Source organism: Quercus robur, chromosome 7, assembly GCF_932294415.1.
Source record: "Quercus robur chromosome 7, dhQueRobu3.1, whole genome shotgun sequence".
Lineage (NCBI taxonomy): Eukaryota > Viridiplantae > Streptophyta > Magnoliopsida > Fagales > Fagaceae > Quercus > Quercus robur.
In genome coordinates, this window is record NC_065540.1 from 13,923,792 (window position 1) to 13,938,282 (window position 14,491).

The following is a 14,491-nucleotide window of genomic DNA, read 5'->3' on the forward strand; positions in this document are numbered from 1 at the left end:
TGGGGGGCAATGGCTTCCCCCTAAAAAAAATTAGTATATATATAGGTATAAATTTTAGCAATTTTGTTTTATAAAATTACACTTTACCCCTCTCAAAAAAAAAAAAAAAAAAAACACTTTGCCTCCCTTAACAATATCATTGATTCTTTTAAGAGTAATAGTATAATCACAAACTTTTCTACAATATTTTTATAAATTACTAAAATAGTAAATTCTTATTGTTTTGCATTTGGGTTCATTTGTAACTTTAGGATTTTTCTCATTTTAAGGTGCATAAAAAATTTATAAACCTAAAATTTAAAACAAAATATACAAGCCCAAAAAAATTAGTCTACCAGCAAAAATTACCAATAATAGCTTAAAACAATTAAAAATTTTTAAATAAAATAAATTTGTCCTTACCCAATAGTAAACACACATAAAAAAATTTTTAGCAGTTAAGCAATATAGCCAGAGGCGGGACCAACTGCACGCAATCAGTAACAAAGGGTTGTTGTGACAAAAAAAAGGGAGCTATAGCCGCGTTTCAAAAACGCGGCTATAGACCCAAAAACGCTGCATAATTTTTTATATTCAGACTTGCATGATAATTAATTAGCTAATATATATCTTGACAGTTCTTTATGGAAAGAGTGTGTGTGTTTTCTGGCTCTTCATTACAATTTAATCTTCTGATTACTCCTAAAACTTTGAATTTGTTGGTTACTAAATAAATTTTCAGTAACTTCATTAAGCTTATCAAGAAGTGTCAAGGACTAAGTATGTGTTACTAATTAGCTTAGTGGTTGGCATTGGCACTTTGTCCTATCGGAGTTCCATATAGAAGAAAAAAAAGAGTTTAGAATTTTATTTTTATTACTTATGGATAAAACAACCAGTCTACCAAGATATTTGTGTGGAATTTTCTTCTACTGGTTGGCGGAGTTTTCTCATTAGGCAACAAAAATTGGATTGGAAATTTGCAAAACTTGCCATAACGTACCATCAATTATTGGCTGGCTTTTCCATAATAATTCACCCAAAGCATTTGTGGATCTTGTACCGAAGTTCTCATCGACTTTTGCTAGCTAATATATGACTATGACTAAGCTTTTACGTAGTCGATAGAGACTGTGGGAGAAATAGTGTATGAAAGATGTATTATAAATGGGAGCATATCATCTGCAATTTGTAATATATAGTTGGCCTAATCGCAACTTGCTGTTGGGAAATTAGATTTTTCCCAAAAAAAAAAAAAAAAAAAAAAAAAAGAGTAAAAATCAATGAAAAACAAAGAATTGAATTGGCTTAGAGCCATGATATGATCGTTATTAACTTATTATGATGAACATAATATTTGCTCATACTTTGATTGAGTTTGCTAAAGGATTGCAGATAAATATCGACTGAATATAGCTAGCTAAAAAGTCAGGATTTTGTAACTATCAAACTTTGAAAATCCTATAAATTTCTCTATATATGTAACACTAGTTTCCAAAGGTCCTTTAACCAAAAATTAAGAGTGAAAGGATAATTTTACAATATAAGGTTAAAAAAATCATTGATTGTCAGATGAACAAAAATTCAGTCACAAACAAAATCATAAATCATAATTCCTGATATATTGAGTGCAAAAATCGGATCATCGGATTATGAAATAAGCCAAATCAAATTTTGAAGGACTGTAAGTTGAACTGAATATTTGCAAAACTTGGCCATGCCCTATCTACCATCACTTATTGGCTGGCTTTTCCATAATTTTTTTTTTTTTTTTTTTTTTTTGAGAATCTTTCCATAATAATTAATGCAAGCATTTGCAGATTTGCATGCACCATCAGGGGCGGAGCTAGAAATTTTTGTTTGAGGGGGTCAAGTTGCAACACTAATATATTTATCAAAACAACCTCATACACACACATAAATACACATGCTTTTTTTTTATTATATACACACTTTTTTATTTGATAAGTTATATATATACACACACCCAACAAAAAAAGAGCTTAATATTTTCAATCAAAATTATGTTTGATAGCTATCTTTCATAAAATTAATAAAATTCATTTTCACAATTTTCATAGTGAAATTCTTATAAAGTTTCATTTTCTATAAAAATTATCAAATTTTATACTAATATAAGTAAAATTATTCAATTGAACTAAGGTTTTTCAAAAACAAGACTGATCCAAAACTTGGAAGAACAAATTAGGCTCCAAACATATTTGAAGCTATTTTGCTTTAACCCATTATGTGGCAACTAAAGAAACATTTCATGTGTAGTTTTAGTGACAAGAATTTTTTAATGAGTCAATGACTTGTTAATCGCCACACAACGGGTTGAAAAAGATAAATTCAAACATGTTTGGTGTCAAACTTTTTCAAATATTTAACAAATATAAAAACACATTTTACAATAAAAAATAGAATTACGAAAAATAAAGTTGTCTCTATAAAGACCAATTATTTATTTTTTTTTAAAGCATCATTGGACTAACTCAAATACTTAGGGAGGCCAACTCTTATTTTTGTAGAATAAATTTTGAAAACATTAAAATAATTATATATATTTTAAAAATTTTCAAAATTTTGGGGGGGCCATGGCCCCCCCACCCTTCAACATGGCTCCGCCCATGTGCACCATATATAATAACCAAATCATGTTGAAATACCAAACTTTGCCCTAGTGTGCGTGGGTCATTACTCATTAGTTTGTAGTCTCCATCTCCATGTTAATCAAATTTGGACTTGGCAATCCTGGATTGCGTTATGATGGGCTCGATCTATTTGAACTTGGATCTATGTATGCACTTCTTTGATGTGGGAAACTGGGAGAGCAACCCTATTTGCTTGTCCTAACTAATTAACGTGATCATTATACGGGCCTGGCCATAATGATTTAAAATAGCTTTCATGTTTATTACTCAAACCCAAAACAAACTACCAACCCCAACCCTTAAAAAAATAAAATAAAATAAAAAAAAAACAATGAGACACACTTGGGTTTTATGCAATTCTATAGTGGCTAACTTGTGTGATGTGCAGGAATAATACACTACAAAAAAACAGGGTTATCCCAGCGTTTTGAAAAGCGCTGGGATAGGGTCAAAATTCCTATCCCGGCGTTTTTTTTTTCCGGCGCTTCAAACTGCTGCGGTTTGAATGTCGGAATAGGGTCACCAGACCTGTACCAGTACTTTTTAAAAGCGTTGGGACAGGTCCCGACGCTTTTCAGACCCTGTTCCGACGTTTTTACTTATGTCGGGACAGCTTTTACGAAAATGTGAATATAACCTATACCAGCGCTTTTGAAAGCACCGGAATAGGTACCACCTATGCCAGTGCTTTCTACTACCTATGCCATCGCTTTTGAAGCGCTGGCATAGGTCTTGAACGAATAAAATTTAAAAGGCCTATACCAGCACTTTCTATTACTTATACCAGTGCTTTTGAAGTGCTGACATAGGTCTTGAACGAATAAAATCTAAAAGGTCTATACCAGCGCTTTCTACTACCTATACTAGCGCTTTTGAAGTGCTGGAATAGGTCTTGAAAGAATAAAATCTAAAAGGCCTATACCAGCGCTTTTGAAAGCGCTAGCATAGGTCTTGAATCAATATAATTTAAAAGGACCTATGCCAGTGCTTTCAAAAGTGCTGGTATAGGTCCTTTTTTAAAAAAAATTTTAAATTTTTTTTTTTTTAGCACTTGTAATGTACCTAAAAAACATATTTTCCAATACCTATTTTATAGCAACTGTAATGAACTACAATTCATATTTTCCAATAGCAAATACCATACCACATTAAACCAAGAAACTAAATATATATATATATATATATATATATATTTAATTACACCATATCAATAATTACATCCCAAATGTCTAGATTTTTCTACACAAAATAATACATCCCAAGTGTCTAGAATGTTATGAACAAAATAATACATTCTAAACAACTATGTACAATGTCCTACACAAAAGAATACATTCTAACTATATAGAATGTCTTGCACAAAAGAATACATTCTAATTGTCTAGAATGTTATAATAAAGTTTCCAACTATGATGTGTACATATGTATCAAAGTTTGAAACTTTATTATATATATCAAGATATCATAATAAAATACTCCAAAATAGGTGCCAAAAGTATCACCTACTGCGTATTATCAAATGATAAGTGTTGAGCACCGGGAGACTGGATATCTATTGCAGAATCAGCATCACCATCCTACGAATTAAGAAACACACAATGGATTAGTGTAGTAAACAACAGAGTTAGTAGCTAAATCACACAATATCACTAGTATTACTACCAAGTGCCACATTAGCAATTAAAAGACACTCAAAATAATTGATTTTAGTTAAGCATATCAATTGGGTATTAGTCTCAATAAATTTCTCAAAAAGAGATTAGTAAGTAATTTATGCAAAAAATTCAATAAGTGATTACTTACAAATAACCTTAAAACAACCATCAATACAAAGAAAAGGAAAATGTTTTCCAAGCTCCCAATCACAAAACCACAATATAGCTAATAAGTAAAGTAAGTTAAAATGAGGATTTAATAAACAACATAAAAAAATACTTATGGGGTGACTTTAAATTCAAGGTAACTTCTAAAAACCCATAAATTTACCTTATCTATATATTACTAAAAACTGAAGCGTAGCATTTAATGTTGCTACGCTCATATTGAGCCACATTAGTAGCTATGTCATTTACATTATATTTTCTAAATTTGTTCCACAATTTTAAAATAGTTTTTATCAATTTTAAAATACTAATAAATATAAAATATTTTCCACCCCTAACTCCACCATAAAGCCCACTTCTTATAAATTTAATTCCACCATAAAGCCCAAACCCAAAGCCTTTTCATTCGAAACCCTTTTAAAACCCTTTGTTTTCATGGTTTCAACTTTTTGTTTTCCTTTCCTTTTGTTGCACGGTTTCAATTTCCTCTCCCCACATTTTAGTTCTTTTCCTTTCCCCACTTTCTGTTCTACGGTTTCACATTTAATTCATGCCAACCTATCTTCTTTCTAATGGCAGCCTCTTTGTCTTCCTTCCTTCCTATCTTCCTCTCCTCACAGTACTATATAAATACTAATAGAAGCTGGATGATTCAATTGAGATATCTCTAAATCCCAGTTTTTTTTGTGATCCATTCTTTTGCTTAATGTAGATTTTTTTAGAATCAGTAATTCTATTTACTTAAACTGTGAAACCTCTATGATTATCTATGTTGCATTGTTGGTTTATGTGTCAATTGAACCTCTATGATTATCTATGTTGCATTGTTGGTTAATGTTTGAATGTATCCCCTCTTTGTGATGTGTTTCATTATGTTAGGCAAATTCATTATTTGCTATTATGTAAAGGTGACAGTGATGATTTTTTTTGGTATTTGATGTTAGTGTGAGGAATAGTTTTAGTGAGAGCAAGATATCAAGACAAGTTTTTATTTATTTAAATGTAAATTTTGTTTATGAATAGGCTTCTGATAGGAGGAGATGTTGCAGCAAAGCTCTTTTAGTATAGAAGGTGTTTGGGAAAAAGCCAAGCCCAAAGTAGTAGTAGAAGTAGATGAACTGTTAATCCATCTACTGAAGTACCAATTCCTCCACTTTATCCAGCAACAACAAAGCCTTAGTCCCAAAATAACTTGTGTCATTTTTGATAAGCAAAAAAATTATTTCCAATAAGTGAATAATATATCTCTAGATATATAATTGGCTTTTTGTGAGATGAGCATTCAATTTGTATATGCTAAATATGTGTATGTATGTATCAGACAATTGAAATTCTTGTCCCCTATACGTACAAATTACAAAGGCCCTCTATATATTAAATACAATGCATGCAAAAGTGGTGTTTTTTTTTCCCCTGTGGTCAGATAGATACCACCTTGGATGGGTAGAAAACAAATGCTTTACAATTAAGAATCATGAAATTGTAGGCAGAAACCAACTTTTACGTTTGCATCACTAGTTTGTGTAGTGCAGGGTAGTAGTAAATGAATATGCTGCTCTTTGATCTATGATATCATTTTATTCTATTGAAAATGCTAAGTTGCATTTCTGTTAAGGTATCATAGTTTATTCTTTAAAAAGAAAAAAACCATGTCAGCATGGTTTGTATGAATGATACTTGGAAGGATGATGATGAAAATAAAGGCGCCTTAAACACCTAAGGCAAGGTGCCTTCAGTGAGGCACTCAATTTTAGAGCCTACACGAGCAACATGGCTGCCTTCAAGTTAGAAGTTTTATGCACACAAGATCGACTTACTAAACTCAAAGTTCATACCTTCATTAAATGTTTAAATCCAAATATTTTTTGTGAGAACAACCATCCAATGAATCAGGAACAAATTATAAATTTGAAAGTATAATAAATGCAAGGAATAATTTGAATAATAATGAAAATTTTGGCAAATTTGTCAGAATTTATTTGGTAAAATAATCAATACAAGAACTAATCATGAGAGCTATATCACAAATGCTTTCATCTCCTACGTCAGAGAAATCTACTAAGGGAGAAGCTTGCATGAAGTTACAGCTCCTTCCAACTTTGGGAAAGGCATTGTTACCCATCCTTTGGCAAAATAACAGGCGCTAAATCAGTGAGTTGCCTTGACATTTTCAGAGCTAATGTGATCACAAAAGTATCTATAGATGGTATCAAGCCAACAAAAGGTAACTAGCTTTGATCCAAAAATGCTAGAAATATACTTCAAATTAAGCAGAATTCAAGCAAAACTTATTTATAAAATGCAAGGAACATGTGACTAAATCCATCCAAAACCTTGACTGAGAGGAAGACATGAACTTTTATGCACATTTGATAACATTCGAATTGATGAATTCAATATTTTCCTCATTCACTAAGTTAAGTGGAAAACATTTTACAAAGGCTACTACTACAGAAGGCAGATGAATATCCATCTCTTGAAAGAACTTGGAAGCATTAGTATAAAAAAGAAAGTGCCTGAGCTTTGAATGTAACTTTTCAAAAATATCAATGCAACAATATTAAATACTTTTAGCAGGTTAGTAAAAGCATGTTGCTTAATGGAATCCTTGTACAGCTCAAGAGCAAGGAGGCTAGCAGCTTGTGTGATAGTGTGACCCAAGCATGACTTTGAATCATTGCACACATTATCATAACTACAGACCAAAGTTATTATGATTAAGTTGAGAGAGAGAGAGAGGTACTGGCAATATTTTCCAATAGATTCCAGTCCCAAAGTTCTGATAAGTTGGCACCCATTAATTTTGAGACGTGTAAGCTCCTTGCAGCTAGTTGCAATTGCTTCCAAACCCTTGTCACTCAGGAAATAGCAATCATTGCCAATAGGACCTAGACCCCTCAAATGTGTACATCAAAGAAAATAAGGAAAGAGATTCTAAGTGGGAGTAAAGGAATAGACAGCACAATGAGGCCAATTAGAATTGATGATACAACAAAGACTCGCTCAACTTCATCAATAATTACAACTACTATAAAAGATAAATGTGTCCAAGAATAATAGAAAACACACATCAAATCTTATGATAACTCAGATGAAGGGCCCCACCAAAAAAAAAAAAAAAAAAAAAAACTACAAACAACAATTGGCAGAACTGAGTTCCATCATTAGCTTATAAAGTAACTTTTACCATGATAGTATCACATGTATCTAGAAATTCATGGTCAACTTATTAGTTAGAGTTCGCTTAAATCTTTCATAGCACCAAAAGGTGCATAAAAAAAATAAATTATTGAAATTAAAAAAGAAATCACTCATTGGCACAGCTGCCAACATGATACTTTTTCCGGTGTACTTAGCTAGTCGGAAAATTTACTTAAAGATAAAACAATAACCAGATATTTCTTACCACTTCACTAATATTCTCAAGGAGTCGAAATGAAATACTGAAAGTTACTGATTCACAATATAGAAACCATACCTGCTCATGTGCATATTTGAAATCCTCCAACCAATTCTTTGATGATGAAATCACCACAACAAATAGAATGCAACTAAAAAAACAAATCATATGAAATTCGTAGGTTTAGCTATGAACGATTTAGGTATAAAAAAAAGAGAATCTCTCTCTAATAAGAGAATAAAAACTCAAATTGCATTAAATACCCTGCCTTTAGTTTTTTAGAAATGGCAACAACTGAAAGGATCTAAACATCGACGATAGCAGAAGACACAAAAAAAACTTGTGATGAAAAATAAAACTAAAACTGAATAAAACTTTCCTAAGAAACAAACAAAGGCCTACACAGAACAAAACCCACAATTAAAAAATCGAAGGTTTAGGAAAACTGAGCTACTTATGTGGAATATTATAATGGGGCTTCGTGAAGAAGAAGAAGAAGATGGAAGAAAAAGAGAGTTGATCAGCGTTGAAAGATCTTAGAGAGAGGGAAGGAGACCGAGGATGGCCACGGTGGCTGTGTTGTTGTAGGTGGTGGTGTCGGTGGTAGAAGGCAAGGCCAACGGAGTGTGAGGGAGTGTGAGGAAGAGTGAGGGAGGTTGTCCCTTTCTAGATTGGAGGACTGTTGGACCGGCGGCGGGGAGGACAGTGGTGGCTCTGCAGTTCGAGCGGCGAGGGAACAGAGACAAGAGTGAGGCTAGAGAGTGTTTGGGAAATCCGATGTTTTGATCTGAGTGAGAGTATAGTGTCAAAATTTTGGTGGGAACCGAAGTGTTTTAGAGGGAATTTAGCAGATTTTTATTGTGACAACATTTTGATCTATTGTATCGGATTTAAAGTTGCTGCAATAAAGAAAGAGTAGGCTAAGGTTTATTATGACGGTAATATAACTTGTTGTGGCAAAAATCAAGCCCGCCTTAATAGCTCTTTACGTTTTTTTTTTAAATAAAATAATATTTAACACTTCAAATTAAAAAATTATAATTTAATCCTACAAATTAACAAATATTATAATTTAATACTTCAAATTACTAAAATTAAATTTAATACTACAATTGTCAATAAAATATAATTTAGTAATAAATAACAATATAATTAATACTTCCAATTATGTAAATATATTTTAATACTATAAATTAATTGAGTATAATTTAATAATTAATAAGATTTAATATAATACTTCAAATTAATAAAATATAATTTAACAGTAGAAATTAATAAAATAAATTATATTTTTTAATAATTCAATTTAACAAAATTTAATTTAATTTAATACTTCAAACTAATTTAATATATTTTAATTTAATACTTCAAATTAATAAAATATAATTCCTCACTACAAATTAGTAAAATATAATGTAATAGCTAAAAAAATATAAAACCCATTTAACTAATTATTTCTAACCCAAACCCAACTCAACCCAATTATTATGGGTAACCCTAACCCACCCATTTACCCAATTATCAAAATGATCAAAATGCCCCTAAAGTGAAAATGACTAAAGTACTCTAAAATCTTAAAAAATGACCAAAATACCCCAAAACTTCAAAATCACCACGAAACTTACAAAATGACTAAAATACCCCCAAAACCTTAAAATTACCAAAATACCCATGAAACCCATAAAATGATCAAAATACCCCCAGAAACCTAAAATTACCAGAATACACCAAAAACCCAAAAAAGACCAAAATACCCCAAAAACCTTAAAATAACCAAAAAACCCCCCCCAAAACCTAAAACCAAATGACCAAAATACGCCTAAAATATAGAAAATGACCAAAACACCCATGAAACCCAAAAAATAACTAAAACACCTCTAAAACCTAAAAGTAACCAAAATACTCCCAAAACCCCAAAAAAAAAAAAAAAAAATCCAAAATACCTCTGAAACTTAAAAAATGGCCAAAATAACATCGAAGCCTAAAAATTAACCAAAATTACCTTGAAATCTAAAAATTACCCATGAAACATAAAAAATGACCAAAATACCCCGAAACCTACAAAATGACAAAAATGCCCCTTAAACCTGTAAGTCAATAAAAATATCATCAAAACCTAAAAATTGGCCAAAATAACCTCGAAGCCTAAAAATTAACCAAAATAACCCCTGAAACCTGCATATGACCAAAATACCCCCGAAACCTTAAAAATGGCCAAAATAACTCCGAAGCCTGAAAATGAACTAAAATAACCTAGAAACCTAAAAATGATCAAAATACCTTTGAAACCTAAAAAATGATTGAAATACCCTGAAAACCTAAAAATTAACTAAAATATCCCCTGAAACCTAAAAAATGACCAAAGTACCCCTGAAACCTACATATGACCAAAATAACCCCTAAACCTTAAAATGACCAAAATATCCTTGAAACATAAAAAATGACAGATACCCCGAAACCTACAAAATGACAAAAATGCCCCTTAAACTTGTAAGTCGATAAAAATACCACCAAAACCTAAAAATTTGCCAAAATAACCTTGAAGCCTAACACTTAACCAAAATAACCCCTAAAACCTAAATATGACCAAAATACCCCCGAAACCTTAAAAATGGCTAAAATAACCCCGAAGCTTGAAAATTAACCGAGAAACCTAAAAATGATCGAAATACCTTCGAAACCTAAAAAATGATCAAAATACCCTGAACCTTAAAATGACTAAAGTACCCCTGAAACCTACATATGACCAAAATAACCCCTAAACCTTAAAATGACCAAAATATCCTCGAAACACAAAAAATGATCAAAATACTCCGAAACTTACAAAATGACAAAAATGCCCCTTAAACCTGTAAGTCGATAAAAATATCACCAAAACCTAAAAATTGGCCAAAATAACCTCGAAGCCTAAAACTTAACCAAAATAACCCCTAAAACCTACATATGACCAAAGTACCCCCGAAACCTTAAAAATGGCCAAAATAACCCCAAAGCCTGAAAATTAACCAAAATAACCCAGAAACCTAAAAATGATCAAAATACCTTCGAAACCTAAAAAATGATCGAAATACCTTGAAAACCTAAAAATTAACTGAAATACCCCCTGAAACCTAAAAAATGACCAAAGTACCCCTAAAACCTACATATGACTAAAATAACCCCTAAACCTTAAAATGACCAAAATATCCTCAAAACCTAAAAAATGGCCAAAATACCCTGAAACCTATAAAATGACAAAAATGCCTCTTAAACTTGTAAGTTGATAAAAATACCACCAAAACCTAAAAATTGGCCAAAATAACCTCGAAGCCAAAAAATTAACCAAAATAACCCCGAAATCTAAAAATTACCAAAATACCCCTGAAACCTTAAAAATGGCCAAAATAACCCCGAAGCCTGAAAATTACCAAAATAATCTAGAAACCTAAAAATGATCAAAATACCTTCGAAACCTAAAAAATGATCGAAATACCCTGAAAACCTAAAAATTAGCTTAAATACCCCCTGAAATCTAAAAAATGACCAAAGTACGCCTTAAATAACCCCTAAACATTAAAATGACCATAATATCCTCGAAACCTGAAAAATGACCAAAATATCCCGAAACCTATAAAATGACAAAAATGCCCCTTAAACCTGTAAGTCGATAAAAATACACCCTAAACCTAAAAAATTACCAAAATCCCCCCTAAAACTAAGAAATGACCAAAATACTCCCTAAACATAACAAATGACCAAAATACCCCCTAAACCCCTATTTTGGTAATTTTAGAGGCTTTGGGTATATTTTGTTCATCTTATAGGATTAGTGGTATATAGGTCATTTTATATATTTTGAGGGGTACTATTTTGGTCGTTTTAGCGGTTTCAGGGTATTTTTGGTAATTTTAGAAGTTTCAGGCAGTTTGTGGCCATTTTTGAGGTTTTGGGTTTATTTGGGTGATTTCGAAGGTTTAGGGGTATTTTCGTCACTTTATAGGTTTGAGGGTATTTTGGTCATTTTTTAGGTTTCAGGGGTAGTCTAGTTATTTTTTTGGTTTAGGGGGATATTTTGGTCAATTTATAATTTTAGGGGGGATATTTTGGTCATTTTTAGGTTTCGAGATTAATTTTGTCAATTTTTAGGCTTTGGGGTTATTTTGGTCGTTTTTAGGTTTCAAGGTTATTTTGGCCATTTTTTAGGTTTCAAGGATATTTTGGTTATTTTTAGGTTTTGAGTGGTATTTAGGTCATTTTTTGGATTTCAGGGGTATTTTGGTCATTTTTTGTGTTTTTAGGGTATTTTGGTAATTATCAAGTTTTGAGGGTATTTTGGTCTTTTTTTTTGGGTTTTGGGGGTATTTTGGTAAATTTGAGATTTTGGGGGTATTTTGGTCAAAATACCTAAAAATTTCTAAAACCAAAAAATTACAAAAATACACTATAGGTGACCTATCCCAGTGCTTTTAGAGCGCTGGAATAGGGTTTAGAGCGCTGGAATAGGGTTACCCTATTCCAGCGCTTCCAAAAGCGCTGGGATAGGCCTCTCTTCATAAGGGAATAGAGGGACCTGTCCCAGCGCTTTCTGGGATAGGGTTTCTGATTTCCCTTATGGGAAAAGACCTATCCCGGCACTTTTAAAAGCGCTGGGATAAGTCTTTCTCCATAAGTGAATGTAAGGACCTGTCCCAGTACTTTTGAAAAGTGCTGGAATAGAGGGACCTATGCCAGCGCTTTTAAAAGCGTTGGGGACAGGTCCTTACATTCACTTATGGAGAAAGACCTATCCCAGCGCTTTTAAAAGCGTTGGGATAGGTCTTTCCCCATAAGGGAAATCGATAACCCTATCCTAATGTTTTTTGGCTTCCTATACTAGTGTTTTTGAAAAACACCATAATAGGATTTCCTATACTAGCGTTTTCAAAAAGCGCTGGTGCAGGCTTATCTATTACGGCGGTTTATAAAAATGCTGGGAAAAAAACGCTGGGACAGGACGATTTTTTTGTAGTGATACATATGCGCTATAATTAAACAACATTTTTAAATTATCCAAATGAATAGAAATCAATAAAATGTTATGAATGAATACAAATGTTATGACCAAATATACCAAAGTTGATTGAAATAGACCAAAATGGACTTAACTAGACCATAATGGACCAAAATGGATTAGAGTGGACCGAATAGACCGAAGTGGAGTGAATTGGACTGAATTGCGATACTGATGTGACTCAATAGGAGCATAGCAACTATAAATATTATACTTCAACTTTTAGATAGATATAAATATAGAATATAAATGTGGCTTAATAAGTGCTTAGCAACAAAAAAAATGCTAAGTTTCAACTTTTAGATATTATATATATATATATAGATATAGGTATAGATAATATGATATTTATGTAATTTTTTTAACTGGTTGCTTGGTTGGTGGTTAGAGTTTTAATAAGCAACAAAAATTGAATTGAAAATTCGCAAAACTTGCCATTATTTACCATCTCACATAATGGCTGGCTTTTCCATTATAATTCATGCATACATTTGTGGATCTTGACCTGTATTGAGATATTTATTTAATCTTATCTTTTGTGATTTAGTTCGGTTGGCAATTTGAATTATTGTCATTTTTATCTGTTTTATATTTCACCTTGTATTTTCAATTATAAATCTAATGCATATAACATTCAACAGATTAGTGTGAATGATAATTCATTCAAACTACGTTGTGTTTAAATTTGGTGTAAGGGCCACTCCTTATGGCTTCCAACAGAACTAAATCACAACAGATAAGATTAAGTAACTATCTCAATATATCGCATGCATGCCTGCACCATGCATAATAACCAGATTTAGCTGAAATACCAAATCTTGTCCTCGAGTGGACGGGTCATCAGTTAATAGCCTCGATTTCCATGTCAATCAAATTTGTACGAGCCCAAAGGACCTGATGATCCTGGCTTGCATTGCGATGGGCTGACTCGAGATGCAAAGGATTGATAAGTCTATGCGAGTACAAAAAGGGCATGTGAGATCGAGGACTTAAATCAAAAGTTAGTTATATATTATGGATGGCTCTATAAAAATGGTAATATTTTAGTGATTAAAAAGCTATATTAAGATGGAAAGCAAATTAAGAAAAACAATCCAGAAGAGAAAATGACACAAAAATAGGTCCCATGAACTGTTATTACCTGCTAACCTGCCCTCAAACATTTCCAAGTTAAGAAGTACAGTAAGGAATAGTGTATGAATGACTCAAAAAAAAAAAAAAATAGTGTATGAAACACATATTACAATTAAAGGAGCAATCGTACAATCCATGATAAAAACAATAAATATAGTAATATGGTTTAAGAAATGTCATTGACAAATAACAGGGAGCCATTGATCTAAATAACCTTTGACATGGAAAGCAATGACAATGGCTGAGCCGCTGAGGCAGCATATGTGTACACTAAAGAACACAGCAGAAATATTACTCGATCAAGGGGGTTCATTACTTCAATTCCATCCAATCCGGCCATGCTACAAAACAAACAATCACATAAATGAATTAATAACGGAATAGCTACGTCACTGATAGAAATAGTGAAGAATGAAAGAACCGTAATTACTTTCTTGCAAACACATGAACAAACAGTAAATCTATTCCTTTT

The 14,491-nt window shown here is 32.1% G+C and overlaps 1 protein-coding gene across 5 annotated transcripts in view; it reads right to left on the bottom strand.

The window, feature by feature from the left end:
- The window catches only part of LOC126692377 (putative receptor-like protein kinase At3g47110), a 181,236-nt gene that overhangs the window by 65,372 nt on the left and 101,373 nt on the right, over positions 1-14,491 (bottom strand). For 3 of the 5 annotated variants that reach the window (XR_007645006.1, XR_007645004.1, XR_007645005.1), the window contains one exon: positions 14,268-14,360. Coding sequence is in view for 1 of the 5 variants with exons in the window: in XM_050387974.1 (XP_050243931.1) it covers positions 14,332-14,360 (29 nt within the window). In the remaining 4 variants the exon portion in view is untranslated. Of the gene's footprint in view, positions 1-13,992; positions 14,361-14,491 lie in introns of those variants that run through there. The other 2 variants (XM_050387974.1, XM_050387973.1) reach the window with 1 other exon arrangement.